We start from the raw sequence: 21,167 nt of genomic DNA, 5'->3' as shown, positions 1-21,167 counted from the left end.
AAAAAGTGTCTTTTTGAGCCTCCCAGGTGTAGAATGTCAATGTTATATTTTTATTGGGTTTAATTGGTGCATGCGGCATTTCCTTTTCTCTCTGCTCTAGTGACAGCAATGTGACAAGGGTTGCTAAAGTAATACCCACACGACCCATTTTAAAGGTTAGATTGGGCATAAAAAAATTCAGCCCGATCCGACCCGATCCGCAGGTATTGAAGCCCAATCCAGCCCAAGCCCGAAAAACTTTTTTTATGAGGACTTTTTTGTGTGAGGAGGATAAGGGGTTCTCTCTATATTTTTTACTCTTAATAGTCCTGAGTTTATTTTTCTTTGTGTAGGATATGTGAAAGAAAAATAAACAAAACAATTACGGACGCGTTCCAAGCACGCGGACAAGGGCTGTGTTGCGCAAAAGGCGGACAGAATACACAGCGCATATCCACCACAGAGAAAAATAAACTAAGAACAATTATGGACGAGCAGCAAGTGTAAATACATTTTTTTAAGTCTACGAGAGAGAGGCCCGGCCCGAAGCAAACCCAAAGTAATGATGGACATTTTAGGCCCGACCCCAATTTCAGTTCGTGGTCGGGTTCAGGCTTAAGATTGTACCTCTAGTTTAGTAATTGTACAATAAAGGTCGAGTAGTCAAAAGGGGTTACCTGGCGAAACAAAACGCGGAGAGCTAACGGGACAATCAACGAAAGGCGGCAGCTGCCTCGTTGGAAAATTGTGAGGCTGGCCAACCAAAAGAGCAGCCAGGCTAACCGGGAACAAACAATGAAAAGCGGCAACGGCTATGGCGATAAACCCGAAGCCAGGCGAAAATAAATCAAGCAACTAAAAAACGGTGCTAACACCAGGCTAGCCGAACAAAGAACACATAGTGAGCAGTCAGGCTAACCGGGAACCAACAACGAAGCCAAAATAAACCAATGGACATGACAAAACCAGCGCTAACACCAGGCCAGGCTGCCAAACAACACAAGGTGGGCAGCCAATGAGCGCATACAAAACAGGAAAGCCATCAGCAGTCCTGACACTAACGGTGGAGCTAGCCGGACAAAATTATACTAATCGTGACACACGCTGGAAAAAAACACAATCGCCTACCTCCAAGCAGAACTGAGCGGTATGCAATTGCTGTTCACTACAACCGCTGTTTGTTTCTGAGGTCTCCTCACATGGTGTGTTAATGGACAGCTCTAGAGCAAACAAGATCTGTCAGCTTTGAAACTAAATTCTTTGAGTCGCCCAGAGTGTGGAATATTTAGCAAAATATTTCGAAAATTGTGGGGAGGATCACTACACGTTTTGTGCCTAATTGCAAAAACATAATGGTCTTTGAGAATACCTTTAAATCGATTGCAAGTGAATAGCAACCTATTTGCCTATTGACTCGCCAAGACATGCCAAAATAAAAACACATGACCACTCTTTTGACCTTTTTGTTCCTCACCGCAAGCGTTTTTTGAGCTGCAGGCTGTCGTGAATGATCCTCTTAACAAACTCCAGTTCGCCACCCTCTGCCATGATTTCCGTCACTCCGCCCGTGTTCACAGAGCTAGGAGGAGGTCGCCGTGAGTTCCTTGAATTGACCCCCTGCAGCCAGCAGCAAGACAGAGATTAAAATCAATCCTATTAAATGTCTGTTGCCATCTCCACAAACAAATCCTGCCACAGACAGCCACCTAGCAAACATTTGGATGTTAAATATACAACACGGGGACAGAAAACAAGGTTCACCTTTGCTTCAAGCTGGTTTGCAAAAAAGGGAGGGTTGCACATGCAAAAGTCATACACAATTTCGGTCTCTTCTTTCAATGCATCCATCAGCAGAGTCTTCTGGGGAACTTTGACAACTAGTGAAAGAAAGCACAAAATGTATTTTGACGATCTTACAAATTGTTTCTCAAATCCATCTTTACCAATGAGGATGGAGGCAACCATTATACATATATACATTATCAATATATTTCAAGTTGTCTCTTCTGAAGCCTATGAAACATGCAAAACACACAATTTATAAACCATTGTACAGTTGGGACAGGCGAATGGTCATCCACACAAATGAGTAGTTCTAGTTTTGTACTTTGCTAAATTGTATTTTAAAAATTTGAAATGTACTGTATTCCAAAATAATAAATAGGAATTATATACCAACCTTTTTCAAGCTGAAAGCTATTTTTTGTTAACAATTAGCACAAAGGGCACCCAGTTCGATATGAATTTCTAGCAACTTTGCTTGCTAAAGAGGCTAAAAAGGTAGCTTGATACTTAACTAGAAAGGTAAACGGGTAAAAGAAAAAAACATAAAAAATGTAAAAAGCTAGCCAGATATCTAAAAAGATAGGAAAACGGGTTGCAAGCTACAAAACTAAAAAGGCAGCCACATAGCTAGCTAAAAAGAGTTAAAAAAAAAACTCAAAATAGCAAAATAGAAGGCTAGAAAGAAAGCTAGATAGCTAGATAGGAAGGAAGCCAATATTTAGCTTGATAACTAGCAAAAAGGTAGAACGCTAGTTACATAGCGTGCCAACGAATTGCAAAAAGCTAAATAGATAGCATGCTATCTAAAAAAAAGGTAGGAGGATAGCAAGCCAGCTACAAGGCTAGAAAGATAGCCAGTTAGCTAGCTAAGAAAAACTGCATTTTTGCTCATTCATTGAAATTGGAATTTAGTTTGTTGTATTTCCTGTAAAAAAAATCAATAAAAAGGTCAACACATACATTTTTAATTCATGAATAGATATTTTCTTTTAATTAATTGCTTCAAAATAATCTAATAGAATAGATTTTTGGGGGGAACCATGAAGCCCATTAATTGGAATTTATTTCTGTTTCTCTCATTTGCCTTGGTTTCCAGAGTTGGCACAGTTTAAAAAAAAAACTTACAAATTTGTACCTTTAACCAGATCAGACAAATGGTTCTGCTCCACATTCCTGGTAGCGTAGTCAAAGCATATATCATCCACCTCGGTTGCAAGGAAGTACCAGCCGTTCATTGAGGCTCCCAGCAAAGGGTAGATACAAGATGCACCAGTACCTTTATTGGGAAAAACATAAACAAACCTAAGAAGTGCATATAATATGTGCTTATTCTCACAAATAGTCGAGAGTAGACAAAGAAAAGAAAGAAGTAACTGAAAATTGATCAGGCAATTATCTTAAAATGGGTTGCAATAACTATACTGCAATGAGCCATCTGGAGAAACGATTGAGCTACGTCAGAATGCACTTCCTGCCCTATTGTTCTGATGCACTTACAACTTAGACCAGTCTCCAAGCACTACGTCGTAAATATTTTTGACCATTTATCCCAGGACTCCTTTCATCTTGTTTTTCTCTTTTAAGTCTTTTTTAGAATTTTATCCTGGAGTGCCGCCTTTTATTTTCTTGTAAACAATGTTCACTATGTTGTTATCCATGACAATAAAGACAATACCAGTTTTTAGAAGTTAGAAGCCTCGTACCAATGTCAATGCCTCTACGTAGTTTTTTCTGTCCATCAATGAGATCCTCCATCCAGTGGATGTAGTTGAGGCGCAGCGGGACGGTGGGGATGAGGCGCTCGAGAGGGATCTCGATGTTCAAACCAAAGTCCTCCTTAAGGAGAGTGCAGGTCAGAGCTCGCACGGCCTCTGGCTCCTTGAAATTCACTCTAGAAGGTAGAAGAGGCTCAAAATAACAACCACACTGCATAATAGAATAGAATATACCTTTATTGTCATTGTTACAAAATGGGTTAACACATTGTGACAACGAAATTGGGCATGACACTCCAGTTTCACACATTCGCAGTGAGGTAAAAAACCAAGAAAATAAAGGAACAGAGAAGATAAGGTTATAAAACAAGGAGGATAAGGTTATAATGTAAACAAATGCCACATTGGGGGTCCAGAGGCACAAAACAATTATATTTAGAAAGTGATGTAAAAATAGCTCTACGAAAAAAGACAACCTAAATGAAGTTGTGCATGTGTGCCTGTGTAAGAATGCAGCGAGGTAATTCTTCTGTTTGAGATCTGCAGCGACACCCAATTAACCCTGAACACACAGCTTCTTCCACCACGCAGCACAGATAAGGAGCTCATTATTTTCCAATCAACAGTTAAAGAGAATGAAATTCATTTTCTTCCACACTATTAAAACTTCACACATTTTTGTGTGGACCCCCACCAAACCTCAATGCTGCAAGTAGGAATTCCACAGCTGTCATACGAGCAGACACGGCTGCAGCAGACAGCGTGAGTGGGCTGCATGCAAATAATTAAAGCTTTGCTGAATGGATTTTCGCAGCTTGGCAAATGTAATTAGACGCATGCCAGGCTGACGGCGTCTGGCACGCGAGCTCAAATGGGCAGTGTTCTATATGGTGTGAACAAAAACCACGAGTAAAAAATGCAAATGAGGGAGTACACATCATATAGCAAAACTAGTTTACCCATGAAATGCATTTGAGGTGTAATCACAAAAAATATCCCTCCAAAAAAACAATTAATCTGCTAATTGCATGTTTTACCCGTTAATAGCAGTGAAATGAGTCAATGGCATTGGATGAAAAATAAATCAATTGTAAAGGAAACCTATTCACAATAATACTTTCAATGCTGATGTTATTTTATTTAGAAGGTGCACACAAACGTGTATGTTTTATAGAAAAATATGATGCTATTTTATCCAACGTGTGATATTCTGAGTAATGATGCCTCAACGAATTCCCAAAAAACTGTTGTAAAGGCCTTTGAATTTTTATGAATATAGAGTTTGTAGTATGAGTTAAGAAGCAATATCCCACTTATTTTCTATTTCTGCCAAATGGAATTACATCATGCTTATGCTAGAGTGATGACCAATCAATAAAATATAAATTTCAGTGCTATTGGGAATTTCACGACCATAAGGCGATCTGTACTCTAAGTCCCAGTTTCAGTTATATGTGCCATTTCTGTATTTAAAGGGACACTGTGACATTTGACCACTAGAAGTTGCTGTGTTGTGTAGTGCAATCGAAGCCGAATGCTACAAAGACTCAATCTGACCAAACTGCCCCATTTTTCTTTTCATTTTCTTTTTCCCAGCGTTTCACAAGGTTTTTCGAGGTACCCATAGCAGCACATTGGTGGCCAATCGTGTCAGCTCCCTCTAGGTGAGCCTCATGTATGTAAATTACATACAAATTTCTTACCTACGAGTATTAAAAAAAAAAGTATGTGTATGTGAGTTCATGTATTTTTGCTTATTATTTCAAATCATTATTGTTAATACGTTTTTTTACCACTAGTATGCGCTCAATAATACCCAATGTCCCTGTAACGAACATAAGGGGCACCTGTTAATAGGTTGTGCCGCACATTTTAAAGGGAATGAAAAACTTTTACGTATGCCTTGTAGTTGTGAAAATACGGTAATTCTTAATTCACCGATCGCAACATAAAACCAGAACGCTGCTTTTGGATCTGTCGGCAAGCATAGAACATCACATAGAAAATAACATTTATTTGGCTTGACTTCCACTTTCTACTCTCCTGGACACTCAAGAGAGAGGGGTTTGCCTGCCAATGTGTCAGATGTGAGAGAGCAAGACATATAAATGAGAAGCAATTTTCTAGTGGGGAGAATGTCAAGTTGTGCTTATTTGTATAGCCCTTTATCTCAAGGAGTCTCAAAGGGCTGCACGGACCACAGATTATTACAAACCACAGACCATTATGACACTATCCCCTGATCTAAAACCTTCATGAGGGCAAGGAAAAACTCAAAAACCTCAACTTGAGGAAAATGAAGAAACCTTGAGAAGGGACCACACATGAAATAATCCCGCTTCCAGGATGACCAAGCTGCAATGGATGTTGCAATAACAAATTATACACAGATATTGTCAATATAAAATATAGAATGTCAATCTTATAAGACCTTACATGTAACAAACATGCTGGGTTAATGACCCTGGTCAACACCTGGCTCCTTCATAAGGCAGCCCAATCATCAATACAATAATGTTTTGAAATATGCTGACATCAAGCTGAAATCTCAAAGCCATAATTAGATAGGTAGTAAAATGAGAAATCATCAAAATTGTTTCTAAATTTTATCATTAATACAAAAGTTTGAAATCCGGATCACGATGCAGAGACTAAAAAGAAGAAAATATCAAACAAATCACTGGCACTAGGGGCTTACTCTCAGATGTTCTTCTATCCTCCCTTTTTCCTCAGAGGCATCATTAGAAAAAGATCAATATTCAGACAGCAGGGCTTCCCAGGACAAGACCTCTATTTTCAGCCCTGAGGGGTCTGTGTGTGTGTGTACGTGTATGTGGTACAATGAGCTGGACAGCAAACGTCACGTCTCTATGACAACCGCATTCAGAAAACAGATGATGAGACAGCACGCAAATCCAGCCACGTTGGCGCAATGGCCGAGAGCAGACAAAGAATGAGCAATACCGCGCTTTCCCACTTGGATGCCTCGTACCTTCAAAGCAGTGTGCTTATTTTGTCGCTCTACACCAAGCACATTTTAGATTTCCAAATGTATTTTATAATGTCTATTGACTAAGAATACAATGACATGAAGAGAGCTAGTTACCCTGTACAGTAGAGCCAGTAAGTAGTCAGTTTTTTAAATCTTCCACACTTCAGGCAAAAATCTTTTCTTAAATATTTTACATACCGTATTTTCCGCACTATAAGGCGCACTTAAAAGTCTTAATTTTTTTCAAAAGCTGACCATGCGCCTTATAATACAGTGCGCCTTATATATGGCTCAATATTAAATTCGCAAGGTCTCGCAACTTACGCAACAGCCGCCGACTCGATTTCCCCCCGAACGTGGAGTAGTCCGCGGTGTATGCTGGGATTTATATACCGGCGTTTCATTGGCTAACCAATGTGTCAATCATCATTTGAATCGATCACTATTGGCTAAAGTTATTCGGAGCCTTGGATTGGCTAGAGGGCCAAAACAAACCCTGCAATTGGCCGAAAAAGATGTGTCAATCATCCGTTAAATCGATCGCTATTGGCTGAAGTTATTCGGAGCCTTGGATACGCTAGAGGGCCAAAACAAACCCTGCAATTGGCTGAAAAAGATGTGTCAATCATCCGTTAAATCGATCGCTATTGGCTGAAGTTATTCGGAGCCTCGGATACGCTAGAGGGCCAAAACAAACCCTGCAATTGGCCGAAAAAGATGACTGAATAGCAAGCTTGCTAAACGACGCCATAAAGAAACATGTTTCATTAGTCTGTATTTGTAAAAATTTTACTCTCCTGGATTTACTACACTCACCGTTGCAAGAAGACCATGATTGCGTATCATTATTGAACGTGAGAACTTAGGTGAGTTATGCGGCTTTATATTTTCCCGGTATCTTGTTTTAGAACGATCTTGATGTTGCTGTGATGAGTTGAGTGAATTAAACTCAATTCCAAGTGTTTATTGTCATATGCACAGAAAAGGAGCTGGAATTTGCCCGATTTTATCTTTCAAAAAAATCAGGCCATTATTCAGTATTTTTGCTTTCTTTAGATGAGGAACTGTAATAGTCACCCATATCAGTAGGTGGCAGTAGATTTTTATATACTTTTTGAATACTAATTATCTGCTCATGATGTAGCACAGTACATTCAATAAATTAATTTGTTTAACAAAGCAGTTTAAGATTGCACTGTAAAAAATGAAAACATAAATAAAGCACATCATTCTTCTATATTTTAAGTACCGTATTTTCCGCACTATAAGGCGCACCTAAAAGTCTTATTTTTTTTCAAAAGCTGACCATGCGCCTTATAATACAGTGCGCTTTATATATGGATCAATATCAAGTCGCAAAGTCTTGCAACTAATGCAAGCAGCCGCCGACTAGATTTCCCCCGAACGCGAAGTAGTGCGCGGTGTATGCTGGGATTTATATACCGGCGTTTCATTGGCTAACCAATGTGTCAATCATCATTTGAATCGATCACTATTGGTTAAAGTTATTCGGAGGTAAAGGGGGCGGATCCTTTTTATCATTTACAGGCTCGCATAGGCTAAAGGGGCAAAACAAACCCTGCAATTGGCCGAAAAAGATGTGTCAATCATCAGTTGAATCGATCACTATTGGCTCAAGTTATTCGGAGGTATAGGGGGCGGATCCTTTTTATCATTTACAGGCTCGCATAGGCTAAAGGGACAAAACAAAGTCTGCAATTGGCCGAAAAAGATGACTGTGAATAGCATGTTGGGTAGAACTACGCCATAGAGATAACAGTATTTTACTATTCTGTACTGTATTTGTAAATATTTTACTCTCCTGGATTTACTACACTCTTGGATATAAGAGGACCATGGTTGCACATTATTATTGAACGCAACGACTTCGGTGAGCTACTCCGGCTATATATTTTCCCAGTATCTTGTTTCAGAGTGATATTGATGTTTCTGTGATGGGTCTTTTTTTTTTATTAAACTTAATTCCAAGTGTTTATTGTCATATGCACAGTAAAGTTGCGAGCGAAAAAGAAAATAGAAACTAAGGAATGGTTGGCATTTCTTGAATCCCAAGACTCTAACCTTCCGAATGATATTTGGAACAATGCATTTGAGTGACATCTTACGGACACCGCATCCGCACGTGTCTACGACACGTATTTGCTTCTTTGCAAGCTTTCGGAATGTTAAGGGGGTAAGAAGTTTGACTGAACTATCTGACTGTTTTGTCCACGTTCCCATTGTAGCGTCTTATAATCTTGTGCGCCTTATGTATGGAAGATATAGGACCAAAAGCTATTTTTTGGGGGTGCGCCCTATAACCCGGTGCGGAAAATACGGTATTATTTTCTTCTTTTTATATACTAATTACATGCTTATGAGGTAGTACAGTGAAAAAATTGACATAACTTCATTTTCAAACAATTTCGACGAATGGTGTGCCTCAGAACTTTTTTATAAATAAAAGTGTACCTTGGTTCATAAAGGGTTGAAAACCACTGACATAAAGGACATGATACCGCGGACTCTCTTCTAAGATTTAATGTATTAAACCTTCTTTTGTCTTTGGGAAGTCCCAATTAATCAATGACTTTTGATTTATGGTCTGGCCTGGCCTGACTGAGATTTTGCACTCTGCATCTCAGTTCTGACTCAAGTCAACCAGTCATCTACATATTTGTGACCCTCATTGACAAATGAGGTTTTCGGACTGCACAAAAATCTCTTGAGAGTTTGTTGATGGTTTCAAGATTATGGTCTTACTCTTCAAGCTAAAAACTTAACATCATACCTGTATATCATCGTTTGCAGTATAACAAAATCAGATCGGCATATTTATGCAAATGTGTGTGTTTCTCTTACGTGTTTGAATACACGGTTACTTTTCCAATGACAAAACGCTGAGGTTGTGAGTCAATGTTTGTTTTGTAAGAAGAAACACTATAAAAGTTAAAAGCAGTTAAAGTAGAATTGAGCTCTACATTAATTGATACAATTTCAAACAGAGATTAAAGACAAAGTGTCTCAATGACTCAGATCAAAAAAACAAATGGTGTCCTTATGCTGCTTGCCTATAGCTCATCCATCGAGAGCATGCTGACATACTGCGTTTCTAACTGGTACGGGAGCGTCGTCTGAACACCTTGACTTGTGCCGGCCCGCTGGTTGACTGACAGCATATAGCAGCCTATCACAGTCGCGCACACAGACAGTTACGACCACCCAATTGACCCTCTGCACACACGTGACGACACTACGATGGACATTGTAAACAGTGGACAAGGCCAGTACACAGTAGACAACTCTAAAAACAGCTATACGATTCAACACCATTGGCAATGACTAGTCAAACAAATATTGCGTAGCTGTTGGTTGAGGTGACTCACCTCGTCGGAAAGCACAAAGAGTGCTATTTTGAGAAACTGAAAAAAACATTAGCAATGCTAGCTACTAAGCCATACAGTCTTCCTCCTGACATATTCACACATTCAAACAAATCGTCCAATCTGTCCGACTTCAGACCACACCAGTGCTGATCTAAAATCTTATTAAAGTCTGAATGCTTACTAGTTCTCCGTAGCCAGTACACGTTACTGTGCATCGATTTGCGGACAAATGCACGGCATAAAATTCCCCTTCGCGCCATTGTTACTTAAAACAACTTTATACAGACGCTCCCCTACTTACGACCATTCAACTTACGAAAAACGGTAGATACGAACGTTATTTTCGGGATGTCGAAAAATATCCGGACATTGCTGTAAGTTAGATTTTGTATTGTGTGCACCTTTTTCAGAGTACAGGACATTACTGTAGTGCTTCGTTCCGCCGCTACCGGCGTGTGGTGGCACTGTAGGAGGTCAACCAGCATCCACCCTGAAGAAAGGAATACGCTTCCTCTTCCTAGTCCGTGTGTAAACATTCTATACTGTATCTCCAGCGCGTCAAAAACGTGGACTTTTATTGTTTAATCTTGTGCATCCATTCAATATGGTTAGTGTAAAGTGTAAAGAGGCGAGCCGTTTCTTTTGAAATGAAAGTGGAATAAGAAAGTTTGATGCGGTTGAGAAAATGGTTGGATCGCTTTGTTTTTGTCCACTCTCTACCAGGGAGGAGAAAGTCGCCTAACTCTTGAAGCGCATCTTCCAAAAGTAAGTTAAACTCAACTTTATTTATCTTTATGGAGCATATTGTTTTATAAAATGTTTATTTTTTTAGTAAAAAACAATCCAGGTTACTTATACAAGCCTTAAACATACTTATATAAACATACATTCCATACTAAATATAGCACTGGAGCAACTTACGAAAAAATTCAACTTACGAACGATCGTCCGGAACCTTTTTCGTTTGTAAAAAGGGGCAACGTCTTTATCTGAATTTTTGGGGAATGTAATTGTACATTATAGCACGGCGTATTTTCACCTTTTATAAAAATCACTTTTGAGAATGTGGAAAATGTTTAATTTGGCGAAAAGACGTTTTTCTTCCCAACGTTCGTCTTTCAATTGTATCCGTTGGTAACTTGGCAGTTCATTTCAGCGTCATAAGCTTTATGGTATATAAAAGTGTTAAATACATGTGGTATTTGGAAGATTGCGGTTTTGGATCCCTGGTTAATCACAATAAAAGCAGCTGATTTACGATAAGACACTGAAGTAGCTAGTTAGCATGAGCTAAGTTGATAAATTGAAGGTCTTTGACGTGACTCGCACCTACCTAACATAAAATAGTTCGGGAATACATCAAACGTGCCTTAAAAAAATGCTTGCACCAAATCCTGAAGTACTTGAGGGCTGTCAGCCTGCTAATGTTGTGCATCGGCACAACACCAGTCCCTCCGTTTGACTGCAGATAAACATTGCAGTCTTCCAAATCCAAATTCTATATCGGGCTCAGTAACTTGCCGACAGCGCAGGAATTAATCACCATAGTTAAGGTGGGGGCTATATTTTTTCGTCACGGTTATTGGCATTTGTATAAACTCAACTGCCTATACAACATCCATGCACTCAAGTGCCCCTTGCTGTCCGTTATGGATTTCATTCTGCCAGAGAAGGAAACATAACGTGACGTGCAAAGGGTCAATACACACACAAACAACCAGCCCCACGTGATAGCGGTGTTCTCTCTGTCTGAACAAAATGAACCATACATTGATAGAATTGACAATAAAAATAATTCAATTTAAACTTTGTGAAGGAGTAAACCAGCAATTACCAAAGCACGGAGTAGCCAGTGGTCTATATGTATCAAGATAATACATGAGGGCATGCGGGAAAAGTTGGTGAAGTGTGGCAATTACCTTTAGCAGTGCAGCATGTTTGGTATTTTTTTTAAACAAGCACATTAAAGACATAGTTTACAGACTACAATTTATTCAATATGAGCTGTGCAGTTATACACTTGCATAATTGTCATTACTGTCAACTTGAGTTTACCAAATACACAAGCATATTGCACAACTAAAGAAATATAGTTTATGCATTTATAATTGATGGATGAATTGCATGAGTCACAATTCTAAATATTTCATACTTACACAGCTCGTCCAGTGAGGTTTGTGTGCACATGCTCTTGGAATTCTGGATATTTGGAAGCAAGGTAGGAAAAGTCTGGTGGTTTGTCTTTGTAGCGGTTTCTTGGATGCATTGACTTGTTCAGAGACATCACCACAGCCCTGCGCTAAGATATATGCACACAAAAGATAAAGTAAGAAGGTCTTCATCTAGTTTGGCAAAGATTACTTTTTAAGATTCGACAGGTTTGTGCCTTGGCGAGCAACTTTGAGATCTTTACATATTGACGGGCGCCACAAGGCTGGACTTGCCCAAGACACACCATAGGAAATGGTGTCCCTACGACCTTAGTGGTTAAGGGTTGCAACTACCCACCCCATATACACATTATATAATTGTGTATGTGTGTATATATGGTTGGGGAGGGTTACTTTAACTTGATTACTTTCAATTACTTTTGGATTACTCCAATAACAAATATGCTAATAAAAGACAAAAGACACTAAATATGAATACAATTATGACTTACAACACGTGGTAAGTTTTCTCTCCTGGCTTTGATCTCCGGCAAAACTAACATAAAATGCGACAAAAACAAAATGAAAATAAATCCAAACAGCTTGCCAACATCATTTTTGCCGTTACAGGTATTCCGTTACTCCCCAAGCCTGCACAAAATTTAGTGATTTTATTCATATTTAGTTTCTTTTGTCTTTTATTAGCATATTTGGTGTTGGAGTAATCCAAAAGTAATTGAAAGTAATCAAGTTAAAGTAACCCTACCCAAACTATACAAAACATTCGCCCGCATTCATATTGATAGCAGAATGATGTGTTTCATAAAACAAGACAAAAGAAAGACTTTATGATAGGAGTATGAATAACTCAAATTAAAAGGTGATAAAATGCATACCTTTGTTAATCTTGGAAGGGAAAAGTGAATTTCCCTTCGGGGATGAATAAAGTATCTATCTATCTATCTAAATTGCTTCTCAACTCCGATGCTAGCGTTGACCACACGTTTCCCAGCCTTACCCGCGCGCTTCCTGGGTGTATGACGTCATTACTGTGCGCCGCCATGAACACTGGACGAATGGCAAACGTAAACAAAATGTATGAACGAGTAAAAGGCTTTTTTGTCACTATACAAGTATTACGAAATTAGAGGATTTATATTAGTGCAACTGAAACCAATTAAAGTTAAAAAAGTAAAACGTATGCGTAAAAACAAATTGATATGTAAAACAATATGTGCAATTTCAGTGGCAGTTGTACTGTACAGTAACGTTGTTCTCGTGGACCCTGTAGAATGAGTCAAGGGTCAAGTCATGTTTGTTTGTATAGCCCTTAATCACAAGGAGTCTCAAGTGGCTGCACGGACTACGAAATATTGCAAACTACAGACTTATTACACAACCCCCTATCTATAACCTATATGAGGGCAAGGAGTAACTCAAATAACCTCAACATAAGGAAACTGAAGAACCCTTGAGAAGGGACTGCACATGAGGTAATTCCCCTTGAAGGATGACCAGGCTGCAACTGATGTCGCAATAATAATAAACGGGTATTGTGAATATGTTTGATTTTCGAGAAGGTTTGTTCAAACCTCACTTTGTGTTTGCTGTTAAAAACGTAATATTGGAATATAATATTGTGAATGTGCTTAATTGCTGTTGAGATTGTCATGATTGTTTTCTGTTTTTAGTGTCAATAAATTTGTTCAAACCAAAAAATAATAAACGGGTATTGTCAACATAAAATATAGGTTATTGATGTAGGCCAACAGCAAAAGGAGTTTTTTTTTTAATTCAAGTTATTGAGACACTTTGTCTTTTATCTCTGCTTGCAATTGTATAAGTTCCAATCAACTTACATGGTTTTTATTTTAGAAGTGTTACTTTTTACAAAACACACATTGGCTCACACCCTCAGTTTTGTCATTAGAAATGGTAACCATGTTCATTCAAACACATAAGAAATCACACATATTAGCACAAATATGCAGATTTGTTTTTATTATATTGCAAACAATGATGACATCCAGGTATATTGTTAACAGTTTGTAGCGTGAAAAGTGAGACCATAGTGTTGAAAACATCACAAACTCTCAAGTAAGAGATTGTTGTGCAGTCCAAATACCTCATTTGTCAATGAGGTTTACACATATGTAGCGAACTGGTTGACATAGCTGACACACAGACAGGAAATTTTCCGTCAGGCCAGACCAGAAAGCAAAAGGAATTATTTGGGAAGGAGAAACAGTTGCATACAACACAAGAAACTCTATTCCATCAAATCTTACGAAAGAGTTTGCGGTGTCATATCCTTTGTTTTATACGTTTTTGTTTAAAATCAAAGGATGAAGATTTAAATAAGGCCTGGCATGTCATGGTGTGACCATGAGGATGTGGTGAGCATTTACAGTATTTCTAAAATTGGTCACTATGACAGACCAAATGAAGCTGGTTTGGTGGCTGAACCAGTGTATAGACATTTTTTTGGTATCAGCTTGAACACAATATTTTGCCGTTCTCATGCCAATCTCAACTATTTACCACTACAAAGACAGGCAAGGGGATACCTGGAGATAGCTGTAACATTTACAGACGAGGTTTCTCCTTTGGATTATCCTTTACTGACTCAATGCCCTTGTATGTGTAGAAACCCCCATAAAAAGGAATTGTGGCTAGGTTACAGTATGAGTGACCCACACTCATATCAGTCCATTTTACAACAGATGAATTGAGCAGCCTGAACATACAGACCCATTAATTTGTTTTAGCGCCAGTCCTGCCACTATGGTAAATTTTTTAGACAACTCATCCTCTTGATGTGGATTACCATGCAGCAGCAGCGCTATATATTAACAGGTCACATTTCAAAGCGGGAGTTTCAGCAGCAGCGCACCACATCCAGTACACACGTGAAAAGTAAATGCAGCAAAGAAGCTTATGTGTTTGTTGAAGCAATAGTTTTTTTTTATTAGCCATGAACTGCAGTTGGTAAATTAAAGGTTTATTCATTTGTTAACATCAGTAAATCTTTAACCATCATCAAGTTGTGTGGAAACTGCGTTGTGCAAGATTAATGACCAATCACCTTCCTGGTGAGATGTTCAATGATTCTTTTAATTTCTATAGGGGGATATTAAAGATTGTATTTCTACTTCTGCTCTGACATTCTCCTCAGTAGAAGAATGCCAATCAGAAATGTGTTAAGTGGTCTTTTATCAGTAGAGATGCTCATAATTACAGAGAACACATGAAGCAGACCACTTAGCTCGTCCGCTAACATTCTCAACAGTCCAAAAGTAGCCCCACTTTACCTCAGCTCATTCTTTATTTTACACAACAATACAAAATTGCCAAATGGCGTAACTACCTAAATTTACAATTCATATTTTCACAGAAAACCGATTTAACTTATCTTATTGAGCTGAACATTTTTCCCCACTCTTGTATTACGATATGCTTGCACACCCCAAGTATTGAACATGGGGTTGCATGCCGACTCGCCGTGCTTTTTCCTTTCCTCTTTTCATAAAAGGTTCCTTTGTAATAATTAGAGGCGGCAAGCGGCAACTTAGTATCTTAGTCTATACATCCTTCCTATATTACATAGGTGGCCCAGCAGGGCAAATTGGCTGGAAGTTGTGGGACACTGAAAAGGGCAGAGGAAATAATCCCCCCAAGAGAAACGTTGCCAGCATCTAACAAGTGCTGAAGATTAGAAATAGCAAAATCCCTGATCTTCGCTGACGTGCGCTCAATGACGGACTCCATCAAACTTCAGTGCTGTTAATCTCAGTGGGATGTTTCAGATAAAGCAAAATATTTGTTCAAATCCCATCAAAACAAGAGCAGTTATCCTCCCCGAGGTCCAAGGACAACAGTTTGAAACATTGGTATATACAACCATTAAAATATGAGCAAGCTCCACATGAAAAGAAATGGTACGCGCACTTGAGAAGTGATGGTATAAAGCTACAGATTATTTCAGTATCAAAGGCTGACGGACAGACTCAACATGTATGCTTTTCCGGCCTGATCGCACATATGTGATTCTTTTTTTCTTCCCCAAGCTAGGCACAATCAGACTAAGACAGTAAAGGGGAGAAAAGAGGGAGGGAAAAAAAGTCCTAAATTAAAAAAAATAGACAAAAATAATCTTACACGTAGACACTGTCATTCTTAAATTATTTTTTTAGTGCCATACAACAAAAACATCTGCCTTCGGTTGGTCAGTAAGGCTGCGTGACAGACGGCCAGCCCTGTGTTAAACCTATGGTACTTCTAAACGTTATGCAAATTTACAGTATACAAGTTTTGATTACCATGCAAGAATACTTTTTTGTGTAACATTTAATAGCTTGATCTACATCCAGGAATAATTTACATAGAGGGCCAGCGATTTTGAGACCAGAGATTGCAATGGGTAAGTAACCATGGTGGCAGGTGCAGCCGAAGGAGATGAAGATGTGTGGTTGAAGTTTAGCTTGGGTGGGAGAGTGTAATAGAAGGTAGTGGAATGATAGGATGAAGGGGGAAATAGGGTAGTTGAGTGAGAGATCCAGAAGACCATCTGGGTAGTTGGGATGCTGGTCCAATCTTTGGAGGTCCTATTTCAGCGGCATTCCCACACTTTTACTGTCTGATCAACACTCCCAGTGACCACATAAGGAGCAGCCTTGTGGAAATCTGAAATGAACCAGGATTCGGTCAATTAATAATGCTCAATATAACACATGAAATACTCATTGAATTTAATTCAATTAGTCATAAAGCATTGATGGTTCACTTGAAAAGGTGGCGTTCTCTGCTACAAAACGTTTGCCCGTGGGAGCAGCTAAACACATCAAGGTCCACTGTTTTCCACAACTGAATTGCAACTTCTGTGTAATTATGTATTAAATCCATCTGCCTCGCATGCGCCGTTTGTCACCTGGCCTTTTAGTTCTTGTCAACAATGCAGTACAATTAAAAGTGGAAGTAATTGTGTCTGAGCTACAGTAATCATACATACATTTCCATGCATATTAATATGAAGTATTATTCCCCACTGTTCTTTTTTAAAGGCATTAATGACTGCGCACTGCAATCTGGAAGCAGGACGGCACAATGTAAGCTACTGCTTGGAACACAAGCTAAAGAGATAATTGCAGGAGATAAGACAGGAAGTCTGCTTACCCAAAGAGGTAACAAAGTGTTCGTGGGCACTCAGGGTTTTCATGCAGCGCTTATTCTTGTAGTCCCAGATCCTTAAGGTCTTGTCATCTGCACAGGTCACAATAAATTTGCCTCCCGGGTGGAAAAGAAGACCACGCACCCAGTTGTCGTGGCCAACCTAAGTGAAAAATGAATAAAGTTGGCAGATAAATCAATCTGGTTTCAGGACTTCCGAATGTATTTTTGGTTGAGATTGACCTCACCAGTGTCATAAGGCACAGGCCTATGCTAACATCCCACATCTTGACAGTCTTATCTCTGGAGCCTGAAAGCAGGAAAGGGCCAGGCTTACCACTCTTCTTACTCTGATAGGAGAAAACAAAAAAAAAACATTGTAAGCCCTTTTCATATACTTTTATTAGTTTAATGTGATGGATGCACTAAAATATAAAGTATATCAAATCCAATCTTGGTTGTATGCTTCTGCCTAACAAGATAAAGACCCAGTATTTCTTAACTGATGGCATGGCCCTCAGAAGTCACAGATATCTAACAAAAAGCTAGTCTATCTTCTGTAACTGTTCAAACAACATGTTTATCCAGGAAAGGTTTAAAGCTTCATTAATTAGTAATGTATGTTAGGCATAGGCCAATATACCAGTTTCGTGTTTTCCAACAACAGTGACTTCATGAGATATGTACCCATTGGTGAAGCAAGGCAACTGTACACAAGGTTAAAGCTCGTTTCTAATGGAATGGCCGTCCACATGTCCCTTAAGACCAGAAATTTAATTTAACAAAATGGAACATGCTCAGATGCAGAATCTATGTTTTTCCCCATGACACAGCAGCTCCTACCTGCGTGGGCTCCAAATACAAATCAAATGCCAGCTCAGCTAAGAAAATAACTTCACATAGCACGGATTGTGTATAAATGATGATTAAGTAGAATAAAAAGAATTAATGTCAATTTGACGACGTACTTCAGAGTTTGGGTTGATTTATTGGATAATTTTTCAAACAAAAACAATCAATCCTGTTCCTGCCATTTTCATATAGACCTGACTGTAATTTTTGTTTTCTCTGTTATATTAAACACAATGATAGAAAAATGTTGATTCCAGAGGGAGACACATTGACAACCCTGAACGATACATACAAAGCCTATGTGAGCAAAGACTTACAAACTGAGCAAATACTTCACGTCATTTATCCTGATGAACCAGCTTTTAAATCCGGAAACAAACATAAAACTGTGAATTTACAAAGGGTTGTACAAATACCAAGTCCACACTTGTATATTAGGCTTATTGCATTTTACGCAGGAATCCAAACTTATATCAATGACCAATCAACTCCTCACCTCAGTGCCAGTAGAATCAACAATGGTGGGATAAGCGCTTTCTGGTGCCCAGGAGATGCACTCAACCACATGCTCATGCTCCCTCAGTTCTGCTTTGCACTCCTTGTTGGCTACAACCCACACACGGACTGTCTGATCATTAGAGCAGCTGGCGACCAAAGTGCCATCTTGGTTGGGTCGCACCATGCGGACCCATTCCCTGTGCCCAGTAAAGGTCTTCACACAGTAACTAAAGGGAGCAATGACAGAAAGATGAATAATGACACAGTAAATATAAGCAAAGAAAATATTAATAAATTAATTCATGAAAGACCATACCCAGTTGCCACCTCCCACATCTTCATGGTTTTATCTCTAGATGCAGAAATTATGTGATCTCCATTGGGCATAATGGCTACAGATGATACATTGTGGTCATGTCCTAAAAGACAGAGTTGCAAGCATTACTGAAATTGGATTCAGTTTGTGAGAGGGGAATTGTAGGCTCAGCAGATGTTTGTAATTTAAGTCAACAGCCACCAAAAGGTCAAAATTAACAAGGGTTTTGGGGGGAGGGCGGGGGCTCATTCGGTGTTAGGATGAGCTAACAGTTAATCAGTTTCACAGTTTCAGTTTAACGATGAACCTAGTTGTTGCACGGTGCATGCATTTTGAGCATTCGTACCAAAACTTGGGCCTGATGTATGCCATCATCTAGACCAGTCTTCTCCCTCCAGTTGTTACTTAACCCCTTAATCCTAATCCAAGACATACCCAAAGTAAATTGAATGCTGTTAATGAACCGTTTGGAGAATATGAATGGTTTTAGTCTCTTTTGAAAGGTAACACTCAAGTTTTGTCCCAAACTGAAATAATCACTGTAAGTGCTACTAACATTGAGTAATCTAAATTGGAACACACAGAAATAAAGGTTTTTATTCTTGCCTATTTTTGGGGTTTTTTTTGCAATCATTTGGCTGCAAAAAGAGTATAGCATTGGCATTTTAGCTTGAAAATAGCTGAGACAATAGCATGAAGCCATACCTGGTCCCAGGTCAAATTCGATCAAAATCTGAAAAGCCAAACATTGTCTTTTACACATTCTTCTAAAGGTGTGTAAAAGCGTTTCCATTTGGAGATGACCAGTTTACATCTTAAAAAAAAAATCCTCTGCAACAGTGTATTTTACTTTGGCCCATTTTTAAAAATTGTAAAATAATTTTAAATGTTTGGCTTCTCTTTCCAAGTCAATCACTGACCAATTATGTTTACCATCTTTTGTACCAAAATAGCATAATTTGGTAACTTGGCAAAATCTACCCCAATCATGTAGAGACAAAAGTCACACATGTTGGCAAAAACATTTTTGAATACACAAAAATATAAGCGAGGGGCCACTATTTACAAATTTAACTTTTTATACCATTTGATGTTTTTTTTGAATAACGTTTGTTTATTGTGGACATTTATATAGAGAACTAGGACAAACATATCTTACCATGCATTGTCCTAATGCACTCAAAACCTTGGAAATCCCATAGTTTGATAGTCATGTCTGCAGAGCAGGAAGCAAGCAGTTTTCCAGTCTGGTCAAAAGAGATGTCCTGCACGGAATCTGTATGGCCTTTAAGCGTGCGTTCAAAGTCTCCGGTTTCGTAGTCCCACACCTGGAAAGCACATTGAATAATTTGAGAAAACAATTAACACCTCCAGCTCAGAAATTCTTGAACTGCTTTGATTTTACACCGAAAACCCTTATAAACAAGATGAGGTCGGAAATGGTTAATTGTCTCCATCTCCCCTGCCAACAACAAAAAATATGTGGGTGCAAAATCTATCTTTTTTTGGGGGATAAACTAAAAAACGAAAGCAGATTTAGATACACTTGAGCAGATTGAGGAAAATATGAGGAGAAAAGGTAACGCCAATGCATGTTGGAAAGTACAATTGTGCATTTTACATGGATCTGTATATAAAAAAAGTTTTTCAATAAATGTATTCAGAACTTTTTTTTTTAAAACTCCTCACTTTCAATATGGAATATTTCCAGAAAATTATTTCAATGAATATGCAGCTTTATTTTGTAATTATATGGAATGTGAATGAGAGTTACGTTTTAAAATAGGCCTAAATCACATTGAAAGGTCAAGGTAGTTGGACTGAATTTCTAAGTTTACTATTTCAAGACCAAGATCTTTTTAAATAAGACTTCAGTGCTACTGAGATTTACTCTTGATTACTACTGTGCACTATAAAAGTCCAAGCAAAAACTGATCATAGGAAGAGGGATGGATGTTCAAGAAAGCTACTAATGTTGGGCTTTTAAGCAGTCAGAGATAAACACACCTCACCTTAGCTCTGGGTAATATTCGACCCCACCATTGACACCTTAAACTTGAACAGCAGGTCTTACATCCTCCTTCCTTAGAGGGGCTAAATGTGCCAGATGGCAACAAGGTGCAGAATGCACAATGGGGGCTGTTTTTGAGATCAGCAGAGTCTATGTGTTGAGAGATTTACTTTATCAGCACATTAGGCAGCATCATAAGAAAAAAATAAGCCTCAACAGAAACCTGTCCCTCAAAGATACCTTAAAAAACTATAACCATTATCACTCTTGTTTTTAATTAATACATGTTTGGTCAGGTCCCATGTGGCAGGGTGTTC

The 21,167-nt window shown here is 38.7% G+C and overlaps 2 protein-coding genes across 2 annotated transcripts in view; both read right to left on the bottom strand.

Moving 5' to 3' along the window:
• The window catches only part of mettl16 (methyltransferase 16, N6-methyladenosine), a 29,079-nt gene extending 16,046 nt beyond the window's left edge, over positions 1-13,033 (bottom strand). Inside the window, exons 1-7 of the mRNA XM_088346276.1 lie at positions 12,972-13,033; positions 12,904-12,922; positions 12,014-12,156; positions 3,468-3,655; positions 2,900-3,040; positions 1,741-1,856; positions 1,454-1,596 (exon numbers count right to left, since the gene is read on the bottom strand). Of these exons, the coding sequence (XP_088202402.1) occupies positions 1,454-1,596; positions 1,741-1,856; positions 2,900-3,040; positions 3,468-3,655; positions 12,014-12,141 (716 nt within the window). The 5' untranslated portion in view covers positions 12,142-12,156; positions 12,904-12,922; positions 12,972-13,033. The remainder of the gene's footprint in view (positions 1-1,453; positions 1,597-1,740; positions 1,857-2,899; positions 3,041-3,467; positions 3,656-12,013; positions 12,157-12,903; positions 12,923-12,971) is intronic.
• A 948-nt stretch (positions 13,034-13,981) lies between these two features.
• The window catches only part of LOC148358635 (lissencephaly-1 homolog A-like), a 36,944-nt gene continuing 29,758 nt past the window's right edge, over positions 13,982-21,167 (bottom strand). Inside the window, exons 6-11 of the mRNA XM_088346277.1 lie at positions 19,999-20,167; positions 18,840-18,942; positions 18,522-18,750; positions 17,422-17,523; positions 17,180-17,336; positions 13,982-16,690 (exon numbers count right to left, since the gene is read on the bottom strand). Of these exons, the coding sequence (XP_088202403.1) occupies positions 16,617-16,690; positions 17,180-17,336; positions 17,422-17,523; positions 18,522-18,750; positions 18,840-18,942; positions 19,999-20,167 (834 nt within the window). The 3' untranslated portion in view covers positions 13,982-16,616. The remainder of the gene's footprint in view (positions 16,691-17,179; positions 17,337-17,421; positions 17,524-18,521; positions 18,751-18,839; positions 18,943-19,998; positions 20,168-21,167) is intronic.

This window comes from Urocampus carinirostris, chromosome 10, assembly GCF_059441175.1.
Source record: "Urocampus carinirostris isolate Australia breed hairy pipefish chromosome 10, RoL_Ucar_1.0, whole genome shotgun sequence".
NCBI classification, from domain to species: Eukaryota; Metazoa; Chordata; class Actinopteri; order Syngnathiformes; family Syngnathidae; genus Urocampus; species Urocampus carinirostris.
Note: the sequence above shows the minus strand (reverse complement) of the source record. Positions and strands in the feature narration are given on the sequence as shown.